This window comes from Fusarium verticillioides, chromosome 2 (genome assembly GCF_000149555.1).
Source record: "Fusarium verticillioides 7600 chromosome 2, whole genome shotgun sequence".
Lineage (NCBI taxonomy): Eukaryota > Fungi > Ascomycota > Sordariomycetes > Hypocreales > Nectriaceae > Fusarium > Fusarium verticillioides.
Window position 1 is genome coordinate 2,572,295 of NC_031676.1, and position 10,725 is coordinate 2,583,019.

At 50.0% G+C, this 10,725-nt stretch overlaps 6 protein-coding genes across 12 annotated transcripts; 2 read left to right on the top strand and 4 right to left on the bottom strand.

The window, feature by feature from the left end:
• Nucleotides 1-51: 51 nt before the first annotated feature.
• On the bottom strand, nt 52-1,535 carry FVEG_04155 (hypothetical protein; the record flags this gene model as incomplete). Its single annotated transcript, XM_018891882.1, has 7 exons — nt 52-143; nt 348-381; nt 533-584; nt 640-865; nt 988-1,109; nt 1,322-1,400; nt 1,466-1,535. The coding sequence occupies 7 exons, from the start codon at nt 1,533-1,535 to the stop codon at nt 52-54; spliced, it is 675 nt and encodes a 224-aa protein (XP_018748475.1).
• Nucleotides 465-3,949, top strand: FVEG_04154 (L-iditol 2-dehydrogenase). 2 transcript variants are annotated; one of them, XM_018891881.1, is made up of 4 exons: nt 465-951; nt 1,012-2,329; nt 2,412-2,782; nt 2,834-3,949. In XM_018891881.1, exons 2-4 carry the CDS (start codon nt 2,219-2,221, stop codon nt 3,636-3,638), a joined length of 1,287 nt encoding a protein of 428 aa, XP_018748474.1. In that variant the 5' UTR covers nt 465-951; nt 1,012-2,218; the 3' UTR covers nt 3,639-3,949. The 2 variants fall into 2 exon arrangements, with proteins under 2 accessions (XP_018748474.1, XP_018748473.1); XM_018891880.1 differs by having other exon boundaries at nt 465-2,329.
• On the bottom strand, nt 3,701-5,637 carry FVEG_04153 (hypothetical protein). The gene is made up of 2 exons (XM_018891879.1): nt 5,148-5,637; nt 3,701-5,097 (listed from the first exon to the last, which is right to left on the bottom strand). The coding sequence occupies exons 1-2, from the start codon at nt 5,425-5,427 to the stop codon at nt 4,121-4,123; spliced, it is 1,257 nt and encodes a 418-aa protein (XP_018748472.1). The 5' UTR covers nt 5,428-5,637; the 3' UTR covers nt 3,701-4,120.
• Nucleotides 5,638-5,808: 171 nt separating this feature from the next.
• Nucleotides 5,809-8,404, top strand: FVEG_04152 (hypothetical protein). 6 transcript variants are annotated; one of them, XM_018891877.1, is made up of 3 exons: nt 5,809-6,113; nt 6,183-6,256; nt 6,692-8,404. In XM_018891877.1, exon 3 carries the CDS (start codon nt 6,880-6,882, stop codon nt 7,267-7,269), a length of 390 nt encoding a protein of 129 aa, XP_018748469.1. In that variant the 5' UTR covers nt 5,809-6,113; nt 6,183-6,256; nt 6,692-6,879; the 3' UTR covers nt 7,270-8,404. The 6 variants fall into 6 exon arrangements, with proteins under 6 accessions (XP_018748469.1, XP_018748467.1, XP_018748465.1 ...); XM_018891878.1 differs by having other exon boundaries at nt 5,947-6,124; XM_018891875.1 differs by having other exon boundaries at nt 5,809-6,256.
• On the bottom strand, nt 7,523-8,311 carry FVEG_04151 (hypothetical protein). Its single transcript, XM_018891872.1, has one exon. The coding sequence runs from the start codon at nt 8,074-8,076 to the stop codon at nt 7,717-7,719; it is 360 nt and encodes a 119-aa protein (XP_018748471.1). The 5' UTR covers nt 8,077-8,311; the 3' UTR covers nt 7,523-7,716.
• Nucleotides 8,405-8,530: 126 nt separating the features above from the next.
• FVEG_04150 (hypothetical protein) lies at nt 8,531-10,591 on the bottom strand. The gene is made up of 3 exons (XM_018891871.1): nt 9,946-10,591; nt 9,403-9,888; nt 8,531-9,342 (listed from the first exon to the last, which is right to left on the bottom strand). Exons 1-3 carry the CDS (start codon nt 10,574-10,576, stop codon nt 8,684-8,686), a joined length of 1,776 nt encoding a protein of 591 aa, XP_018748464.1. The 5' UTR covers nt 10,577-10,591; the 3' UTR covers nt 8,531-8,683.
• Nucleotides 10,592-10,725: the final 134 nt, after the last annotated feature.

A 10,725-nucleotide genomic window follows, 5' to 3' on the forward strand; every position in this document is an offset into this window, starting at 1 on the left:
AGACAAGTGGAGGTGATAAGCGGCTATGTCTCAATCTTGACTGATAACAGCCTAAGGCTTCAAATTGTTTCCCGTGTAATATTCTGCAGTGCATTTGGAGTCAAACATTGGTTGTTCCAGCGAGAACTCAACCCCCCGAGGTACTGTTATGGACAGCACAAGATGTTTCCTACCTACCAAGAGAATATGTAAAGAGGTCCGAGGACTGGAAGGTTGGTTCTTGGTTAAAGTTCTGCTTTTCGCCCTGGAACTTGGAGGGGATGGATATCCCCCGATTGGTGTGATACACGGCCGGCAAGGTTACCTACATAGTAGGCAAACGCGGAAATACATGTATACATACATACATACATGCATGTATGCCCGTACTGGAGGAGATTGCTATCAAAAAGGAAAGGCTCAGTTGAGAAAAGAGAACCTCTGTGGCCACCTTTGCACCGAACAATGCGGGCCGGGCACCTTATCTGGTATGCTCTCTTCTCTCATCAGTCTTGTTCAGCTTGACCTACGAGCATTGCAGAATCAAGCATACCTCCACTGGCCTTGACATTCTCGCAGCAAGCCATCCTTGGCCACCATCAACTCTTGAGACAAATTGATCGCTTCTCACATTCACTTCATGTTCCCAGAAGTACATACAGTACTAGTAAACGGGGGATATGACTCGGCCCGTTGTCTAGCCCTGCAGCCTGCGACTCAACATAGCGCATCCATCCAATGGCTGGTGGCTGACGACGGTTGGGGAACCGTTGACGACAGCTCCTGAGAGCTGGATGGTGATATTCCTTTTGTCCATTCACGCCGATGAGACCGCTATTTGCACGGACACTCAAGCTTGGCCAGCCTTTCTCACGTTGGGTTCCCTCTGTTCAGAGTCGATATCAAGCAATGCCTTGTCTTGCCCTCAAACGCAGCCGTTGACGTTCCGGACACGTGCGTCAATGACACTCTGTATGTAACTGTCATGGATGTCTTCCACAATCTCACTCACCGCGATCTCGGGCTGATTAGGGACCACACCACGATGCTGCTTGTGCATGGCTACGGTAGTACAAACATAGTCCCCGGTACACCTGGCCGTCTTCCGCCGCGGAGGCATGCAACAGTATCTACGGCACACGTTCGTCACAATTGATGATCTTGTTTCCTCTTTAGAGCGGGCACCAGTAGTGGCCAGCATTTGCCAAACCCTCAACACTTGTGAAAGCCGTGATGACGAAAATACTCATTTTCTTCTGGCAGCACGCCTTCTGGCCCCCGTCTCCTCTGTCAGCGGCATGGTGGTTTGCTAGCCTGGACACCTTTCACCAAGCCAACTTACTGCATACAATGTCCTTGTTCACGATCTTCCAGGACGACCCAGCAAGTAGACGCCGCTATTAGACCCTTGATAGCGTGCCCTGCGAACAAGCATCAGGGCCCTCAGTGGCGCCCCATCTGTGCATGCAAGACGCCCGCCTGTTACAGGCTCGTCCGCCAAATATGCACCAATTCTGCTTGGTGGTCCGGCCTCGGCCCAGGCACATGGCGACCATCTTGCTCTCTTGAGCATCGGGGGCTGTCGTTCTGCCGATACGCCATTGCCATCGTGCTAAAGTCCTGCAGCTAGTTAGTTTGCGATATGACAACACCTAGTCCTAACGGAAAGCTCCTCGTTTCCCACCGATAGCTTGTTGCTTCCTGACTGGGCCTTCTCCCTCCCAATTCAAACGCCTCAAGACGCCGCTCCACCTTGGCACTGAGTATTCTGATGATGAGCGCACGCCCTTGCTTCTGATTGCTCTCGACCCGGACTCCTCTGGCGAGTTGTTCCGGAGGTCACTGGCGAGGAGTGTTATCTACTTAAGGGGTGGAAACCCGTCTTCCTTTGGCTCATTCCTCCTCGATCCTAACGATACATAGCCGCGAGCCTTTCTACCTGCCCAAACCGGCTCAAGCACTCGTGTCAAACAGCTCGAGGATATCGAGGCTTATATACTTCTATATCTTACACCAGTCCACTTGGCACTTGGAGCGCCTCCACGAGCTATCCTAGGCTCTTACCCCCACGCGCTGGCCGTCTCCCACGTTTCCATCTCACTCCACCAGCCAATCCCCTTTGCTGTATTTGCCCCAAACGGCAACTGATCGAGCCATCGCCCGACCTCAAGTCTCCATTCTCACCAGCATCCCACCTTTATCCCACGCTTCGAGGCTTCAAGCGTTGTTGTTGACAGCCATGGCCCCAGTTGCTACGGGAGAGATCGCACCAACGCATCTACCCGGTGGTCTATCGAAGCCATTGAGCATCAGTGCCTCTGTCTTGCATGGTCCCCGCGATCTGAGACTGGTAAGCCGACCCCGACAACCTCTAGACTAGTTGCTGTTGTTCCAGCCCTACCCGAACACCTGGCTGACTTCCCGCGTTGCAGGAAACAAGGACCATCGAGGCTCCAGCGGCAGGCGAGCTTCAAATCGCTATCAAGGCGACTGGCATTTGTGGTTCAGATGTCTCGTACTACAAGAAGTTTGCCAATGGCGATCTCTGTGCCTGTCACCCACTGTCACTAGGCCATGAATCGTCAGGGGAAGTTGTTGCCATTGGTCCTCAAGTGAGTGGCTTCAAGCTGGGCGACCGAGTTGCTCTTGAAGTTGGTGTTGCTTGTGGAAACTGCGGCATCTGCCGTCAAGGCCGTTATAACCTGTGCAAAAAGTTGCGTTTCAGAAGCAGTGCCAAAACCTACCCTCACTACCAAGGCACATTGCAAGAGAGGATTAACCATCCCGCTGTCTGGTGCCACAAGTAAGCTCAATATGATATCCCTGACAGCCTTGGTTACTGACTCGAATGCAGGTTGCCCGATAATGTCTCCTTCGAGGCCGCCGCCCTTCTCGAGCCGCTGTCTGTAGCTATCCATGCGGTGAACCGTGCCAGGCCGGAACCGGGCTCCACTGCCCTTGTTATCGGTGCCGGCACCGTTGGTCTTTTGACTGCCGCAATGGCTCGTCAATCAGGCTGCACATCGGTTACAATCACCGATATTGATGCCGGCCGTGTCAACTATGCCATAAGCCGTGGATTCGCAACCCATGGCTTTGTTACCCCCCTGTCCCGCTTGAACTCTTCAAACTATTCTTCTGGAATCTCTACACCCGAGACTGGTATCATTACTCCTGCCAGCACCTTTTCAACCGCAAGCCGCTTCGATGGAGCCAAATCATTGGCAGCGGATATCCTTGCTTCATCAAACCCTGCGGGTACCTTTATGCTCGAGGAGGATGAGGATGGTGTGGATGTCACATTCGAGTGCACCGGAAAGGAGGTATGCATGCACACGAGCTTATATGCCACCAAAGCTGGCGGCAAAGTAATCATGGTGGGCATGGGAACTCCTATTCAGACCCTCCCTCTCTCCGTGGCTCACCTCCGCGAGATTGATATCCTGGGCGTATTCCGGTATTCCAACACATATCCCACCGGCATTCGCCTTTTGTGTTCCCAAGCTGCGAACCCCTCTTCCTGCAGCCTACCCTCGTTGGATGACATGGTCACCCACCGTTTCAAGGGCCTGGATCAGGCACAACGTGCATTTGAGCTTGCAACACGCACCAGTGACGACGAGGGCAAACTTGTCCTGAAGATTGTTATTGAGGCATAAGATCTTCCTCAAAATTGCCTTTTTACGACTTATGATTGATACACAAAAAAGACATCCAAAAAGCTACATCAGTGGCGTGCTTCACGGTGGATGTGTAAATAGATTCTCGTTATGAAGATATCAGCAACTATCCTGGTAGTTTGGGGGTTTAATTGGGTTTGGTTGGAGAGATAACAAGTATGATATGAAGTGGTTTAATGGGCTAGAAGAACGGTTTGGCAAGGAGTTCGTCCTAGCAGACATAGTCCACGATATTAACATGAACACTTGCGCCCTATCTTGACTTGACACATGAAGCCGGGATATCTCCACGAACAACTGGACTCGTGAACACGACATGGCTAACTAGTCTATGATTTAATTCATGTCTAAAACACGACTCGAAGTTGTAATCTAGCTCAAACACCAAACGCCCGGCTGAATGTAACTAAGTCGTTTCTGTTAAACGCATCATCGTGCCTTTATCCGTATATCTAGCAATCTCAAACCAGGAGATCGCCAGCTCCACGAATGTTGTAAGCCGCTGGGTCAATGACAAAATCCTGTCCGGGGCCAGGAGGAGCACCACGACGGTGCGACGCCTTTGCGTTTTCGACAACATAGAACTTCTTACCAACGTCACGGGCCTGACCCACGCTCTGGACAATGCCGTTAAGGAGTCTCACCAGGTTAACATCGTTCGCCTCATGGAGCATCTCGCGCTCAAATGCGGCTCTGTCCGAGGGAATGACGAGGTCCAGGCGGCTGACGAGGGCTTGGATCTGGCGAAGCACTGTCGCTGATGGAGTGGTATAGTCGGCGTCCATGCTACTGGAATCGGCTGCGTTCCCGTTGATGTACGAGGGGGGAAGACGCTCTAGGTAGGTGGTGAGAAGGAGTATCCGCGACTGGAGCATCTTGATAGCGTTGGCCTTTGCTGTGAGGGCAGCAATCGTTTCGTCCTCTTCCGGCGTCAGAGCAACCTCATCATCCGGCGCAATCGCCTTGTTGTGATCCTCATCGTGACTCTCTACTAGTCGGCGCTTGCCTTTGCCATTTGACTCGATGGACAAAGAGGGCTTGTCTTCCTTTTGTGGAGCGGCAGCAGCGTTTCCTCCTGAAGCAGCAACGTAGTTCATGCTGATCATCTCTGTTTCGTCGGTCTCAACCGAATAGGGCAGCTCTCTGAACTTGAGCTTAAGAGCGGGCTCCGCGTCATCCATCTTCTTGTCCTCTCCATCGTTATCCGCCTTTGGATCGTCGACTTCATAATTGCTTTCATAAATAGTGAGCGGAAGTCTGCCACCGACGGAGTGATCAAGGACCTGTTCCGGGTGGAATCCGAGGAGTATGGCTGACTCGTTCCAACCTTCGAGAATCTGATTGTGGATTGGTAGGATAGTTGGGGTCGGACCTGAAGAGGGTAGGAGGGTGTACCATCCAACGAGGTCGAGGTGTCTGTCTTTGTGGACAGTGATCACTAGTACATACTTAGAGGGAGATGATGGTAGCATGGACGAGTTTACTGACTCTGTTCTAACCGTGCACCGAATTTCGTGGCATCGAGGAGGTATCCACCTTGCACACTGGGCTCTTGTCGGGTGTGAGCTTCAAAGGCGTGCTCGACTGTGATTTCGCGACCATTTTGTTGACCTAACAAGACGCCAATGATGGGGCCTTCCTGTTGGCGAAGAGTATGCCGTGTGATATAATCGGAGATGGTGAGGAGCACCAGCGGGTGAAGAACAGCCTGAAGCTCGGAACTCTTCTGGTTAGAAAGCAGAGGGTTGGCGGGGGTCGAGGCAGCCATGATGAGCTGAGGCGAAGACGCTGTGAAGCGTTTAAGGTCAAGTCTGTCGTGGAAATTATGTGGCAAAGTTAGGAAGGGGTTGAGATTAGTGCGTTTGTTACTTGAATGAAGCTATCGTTAGCTTTGGTCAAGGCGGCGTTGGCGTGAAGGATGATGGAGATGAGTAGGAAATAGACGGATCATGGGGAATAAAGATGCCCCGCATCCATGCTAGGCTGCCAGACGGGAGCTCCAGGGCTACTTGAGCTAGGTACATAATGGAGACTTGAATGTGGGGTCTGTTCCGTCGGTGATAACAGATTAGGTCAGCATTCAATTTCCGTTCTAAATTCGACATTGTCGGCATGTAACCCTGGATTTTGTCCGCCGTTTTTGTTTTAAAGTGACATGTCATGATCATACAATGAATCAAGTTGAGCACACGTGGGTGCTCTATGCTTTGTGTGTATGTATGAGCTGATATACAGTCAGTCCGGCTATTTATGTATGGCCTATCCCTCGTCGACATTGACGCGACCTCGCTTAGCAGAGCAGATCCATGCCTGGGCCCGTGTCTGTGGCTATTCCCATGGTGCTTTGATCATCATCCAGGAGTCGAGATCCAATCCATTTGATACACCAGCTGCTTTGTTCAAAACCGGCTCGGCGCAGCATTCACCAGCGGTAAAATTGGCTATACTACCTTAGTAGGTACTGGGTTGGTTCTTTGTACGAGAACTCAACAAAAGTCGAATCTAACAAATCTTGTCACCAAGGACAAACCTTTGTTAGTTAACTCAAAAGAAGCTTTCAAGCTTGACCATCTCCACCAATTTTCAAGCCGCTCAAGGTAAGATATGCAAAACGAATGCAGATGCAAATGCAAATGCAAATCCATCCATCCATCCATCCAATGCAGGCATCTCATTTTGGCTCAGACGGGCGATACTACCGGCACGTCTGTTCCCCTCTGATTATTATTGTGGCTTCATTTTCTTTCTTTTCTCATACACCCGAGTCTCGGATTTCCCACATTCCGCCTTTCTTCCTCTTCGTCCTCCTCTTCTTCTCTCTCTTCTTTCCCCGCCATTGATTTGATTTCCGAGATCCATTATTATCCTTTATTCTCTTTATCTCCATCAAGATCGTCGTCCCATTGTCTCTTTTCTCCCCCTTCACCTATTTCAGCCTCTCCTCTTCCTTCTCGGTTGTCTCTCTTTCTCACTGGCCGGACCATAACTGGATCTTTCCGGCAAATATCAAGCACTCATCTGATCTGAAATAGTCGCACATCGCATCTCTTATCTGCCTCGAATCTCATACTCAATCTCAATCTCTAATTCTCCGATATCCATCGCCCAACCCAATCTTCGTCGCCGCCTCCAGTTTTGACCGACCTTTGAATTTACTTTCCTGTCTCGGGTGTCCACTCCGTATCATCTCACCACTCGCATTTTCGGATACACCCAGACCATGATCGCCGCCTATGGTCAAAGTACGGACAAAGTGGTCCGCGTGTCGACGGCTTCACATCATTTGAACATCACAACACCTTCTTTCTATCTGCAGCAACCCACGACACGCACAGTCATGCCGTCTCGTAGTGGGAAACGTCCTCATTGCGATAGCATCGACAGCGACTCGCCTGCGCCGACCAAGAAGTACAAGCAAGCCACCTCTTTCACTTCCGATACTTCTTCAACATCGACAACGTCGGCTGCCAGCTCTATCGACTTGGATTGTCCTTCAATACAAACACCGCTCAGCATTGACACTCTCATGCCGGCCTTCAAGAGCGTGCAATACGACCGCCCCACCTACCGATCAGTATCGCCACAGCCACCATCACCCAGATCGCATTAAAGCTCACCTCCTTGAAGGTGTTACGAAAGACACGGCCTCACATTTTGTTTTGATAACATTGGATACCACTTTGCATCCCTCGGCATAAGCTGAGGGCACTCTTTTAGGCATCAAGACCAAGAATGATTTTATCTTTGTCATTTTACGCGGAACACGAAAAACACCGAGCCTGGACCTCGGTTACCAATAATTGACGTGTCTATTTCTCGGCGTTATACACATAGAGCGGAGGATTTAAAGGGTCACGGTAGACTCTGGTACATAGACGATTGGAATAATGGTTTGGGAACAAGTTGGGCTCAGAAGTCCCGTACCTATTAATGGCAGATGTTGATAAGTACTATGTAGTCCATAAATACGCAGTAGTCCCCCCATTGTTGGTACAGACACACAAACGCCAGATCCGTCTCGTAATCGTCATAAATCATTTCAGCGCATCTTTGTCGTTCAGTTCATCTCCCACCACATGACATCCTCTTCCTGGCAGTGCATGCCGATTTCGAAATTCCGCTCCATTGTGGTCATGGAATTTTCCATGACCAGAAGCTCCACACGCGCCATGGCTGCTCCATCTCCTGTCTGTTTGGCCGCCATGTACTCGGCCATGAGCTCGGCGTGCCGGCTTTCGTAGTCCTGACGGACACGGCGCCTCCGGGCCGCCGGATCGCACGCTGCGCACGTGTCGTTAAGATGTTGAATTTTGACATTGGGAGTGCATGGGCGAGAGTTTGTGGCCACGCCACATGTTGTGGCATAGTTTGTGAATGTGTGGCCGCAAGCCATTGAGGTCTTGATACTTGTGCACATGTCGATTGCGATTGAGTTTAGGAAGCGTTCGAGGAGAGGAGGGAATCGCTGATAATTCGGCGCAATCGCCTATAAGCTGATTACAGATGTATTTGATCTTTGAGCGTCGTGGACTTGGAGAAGAGAAAACCCTCAAGTTGAAGGCATTTATTTATTTACAAATTTGTCCATGATAGAAATATCAACTAACTTTCAACAATTCTCCAGGTTATGCCTTCTTTTTGATCCTTTCTGCGATCATAGAGATGGGTCCCCTGTCCAAGTCGTCTCTGGTGGATGTCGCATGATGATCATGGCACAAAGGCTTCACCGCCATCCTACGCCTCCCAAGTGCGACTAAGAAGTCCAACGAAGAACAGGCCCCCTGGTGTTGAGAGCGGTTGGTGCACAGTGTTATACTGAAATAGCTAATCGGATTGCATCCGAGTCAAAGTCAGCTGCCTGTTTGATGTATTGAGACATGAATGAACGCTCGTAATCGCCATTATCCTATTCTAATCTAAATATGAATTGTACTGTTTGTTTTACTTTGTATGAGCGGTCGTGTTACATGAGGGGAGTTTTCTTTACTACTAGCCCCATCAAAATTACATATCCAAACGTCTTATCACGACTCTTCCGGCTTTGACTCTTGGGCAGCCTCTGGCGATGACTCGGCCTTGGGCTTGATGCTCTTCCATTCCACACCAAGAGCACAAGTCAACTGGGCTAAAGTCAATGCCAGACTCACAAAGAATATCCGCGTAATGGCCACGTTGTAGGCGTCCTTCACCAGGGGCATGTACTCGGCCGGAACTATCTTGTTCAGTTCTGTGGCGCCTGCATCGACTATTTTCTTGGGCGTGAGGTTGGGTATATCTGATAAGTGTTTCGCGAGAAGCCCGTTAAGCACAGTCTGCCCAACGGAGACAAATATGGCACCACCGAGTTGCTGCGCGAAGAAGGTGATCGAGATTCCAATGGGGATATCCTTCTTGGAAAGTGTTGCTTGAACAGCAAGGCCGGAAGTCTGCATTCCAAGGCCCAAACCAAAGCCAACAAGGAATTGATATGCAATCCAGTGCGATGAACCGGTGTCTGGCTTGAGCGTGGTCAAGAGCCCTTCGCCAATGGCCATGATACAGGGACATATCAGCATAGATGGGACATAGTAGCCAATGCGCTGGGTGAAGGCAGCAGAGATTATACTAGCTACGACAAGGCTCAGTACTAACGGGATCGTATAAATGCCTGAGTCGACGGGTTTGGCGCCCTTAGTAGCCTGGACTGATAATTTGTAAGCATAAGTTATAAACAAAACGAAGACTGAAGACAGGGACTACTTACACCACAAGGGGAGATAGTAAACGACAATCATCATACCACCACCAACAAACAGCGAGGTCCATGCACAGGCTAGCATGGTCCTCTGAGTGATGACCTTGGCGGGAACAGTTGCGGTCTCGGGCATCTTGATCTGTATGAGAGCAAAAATGAAGCCTGTAAGAGCGAAGAGAACGAAGAGGAGAATTATTCGCCAGTTGCCCCAGGGGTAAGTCGAGCCACCCCATTGAAGCGCCAGGATGAGGCAGATCATCGATGGCACAAAGAATAATGTCCCGAGGGGGTCTAATCGGGTGATATGCTTCAGAATAGGAACAGGTTCGTGCTTCTTGGGTGATATGTGGAGGAAGAAGAAGAGGAAGACCGAGGCGAGGAATCCCACAGGAAGATTCATATAGAAACACCATCGCCAAGTGGCATGCTGAGTGAAGGCACCCCCAAGAAGAGGTCCAATAACGGACGAGATGCCAAAAACCATGCCAAACATAGCTATAAATATGTTAGCCACCGCTCGTCTAGTCATGGAGGGGAGAGTTGTAAACTTACATTGGAACATTGGTCGCTTGTGAAGAGGGACCATAGGAACAATGGACATCATCGACCCAGTCATGATGCCTGCTGAGCCAATGCCAGCAATAGCTCTTCCGATGATGAAAGCAACAGAATTGGGAGCGGCACCACAAATTGCAGAGCCAATCTCGAAGAGCAAGATACAGACAAGGAAGGTCGTCCTCAAAGGGTAGAATCGATAGATACGACCAAAAATGAGCTGAAAGGCAGCTGTTGTGAGCATGTAGGCAGAACCATACCATCCTATGTCGCCTAGACTTTGGAAGTCGTTTGTGATTTGAGGAATGGCAGTTGCAATGATTGTGCGGTCGAGAGCGACGAGAAACATGGCAGCAAAGACGGAGAGGATTATAAGCCAGAACTTGAGTGTCTTTGGTTTGTAGTTCTCCTGAGCTTCTTTGTCGAAAGCTGGGCCCTTGGAACTTGACTCATCTTCATTGGTTTCCTTTGCTGACTCTTGCTGGTTGCCTTGAGGTGATTTAGGTTTCTCATCTTGTGGTGATATTTCGTTGTTAGGCTTGAAAGGAATTTGCGGTTCGGTTGATGAGAGCGAGTTGAATGATTTGCGATCCGGAGCATGAGACTCGGTCTTGTCGTGGGGAGGCATGGTTGAAGCTGAAGCTGAAGCTGTTCTCAGCCAGAGATGCAGGGGCTTATAAGATGTGATGTTATATAGCTTATTAGTATTAGTATATCTGTAGACGTTGGAAAACACTGGGATCTGGTGCTGCTGAGCGAGATGAGGCTTGTTGAATA

What these genes read in the sequence shown, in the direction of transcription:
- FVEG_04154 (XM_018891880.1), top strand. Translation starts at nt 2,219, where the DNA reads ATGGCCCCAGTTGCTACGGGAGAGATCGCACCAACGCATCTACCCGGT. An exon ending in GTCCCCGCGATCTGAGACTG is followed by an intron (nt 2,330 to 2,411) that starts GTAAGCCGACCC and finishes CCCGCGTTGCAG; the next exon opens with GAAACAAGGACCATCGAGGC. An exon ending in CCCGCTGTCTGGTGCCACAA is followed by an intron (nt 2,783 to 2,833) that starts GTAAGCTCAATA and finishes ACTCGAATGCAG; the next exon opens with GTTGCCCGATAATGTCTCCT.
- FVEG_04153 (XM_018891879.1), bottom strand. Translation starts at nt 5,427, where the DNA reads ATGGCTGCCTCGACCCCCGCCAACCCTCTGCTTTCTAACCAGAAGAGT. An exon ending in CGGTGCACGGTTAGAACAGA is followed by an intron (nt 5,098 to 5,147) that starts GTCAGTAAACTC and finishes AGTATGTACTAG; the next exon opens with TGATCACTGTCCACAAAGAC.
- FVEG_04152 (XM_018891875.1), top strand. Translation starts at nt 6,880, where the DNA reads ATGATCGCCGCCTATGGTCAAAGTACGGACAAAGTGGTCCGCGTGTCG.
- FVEG_04151 (XM_018891872.1), bottom strand. Translation starts at nt 8,076, where the DNA reads ATGTGCACAAGTATCAAGACCTCAATGGCTTGCGGCCACACATTCACA.
- FVEG_04150 (XM_018891871.1), bottom strand. Translation starts at nt 10,576, where the DNA reads ATGCCTCCCCACGACAAGACCGAGTCTCATGCTCCGGATCGCAAATCA. An exon ending in CAAGCGACCAATGTTCCAAT is followed by an intron (nt 9,889 to 9,945) that starts GTAAGTTTACAA and finishes ACATATTTATAG; the next exon opens with CTATGTTTGGCATGGTTTTT. An exon ending in TTACTATCTCCCCTTGTGGT is followed by an intron (nt 9,343 to 9,402) that starts GTAAGTAGTCCC and finishes ACAAATTATCAG; the next exon opens with TCCAGGCTACTAAGGGCGCC.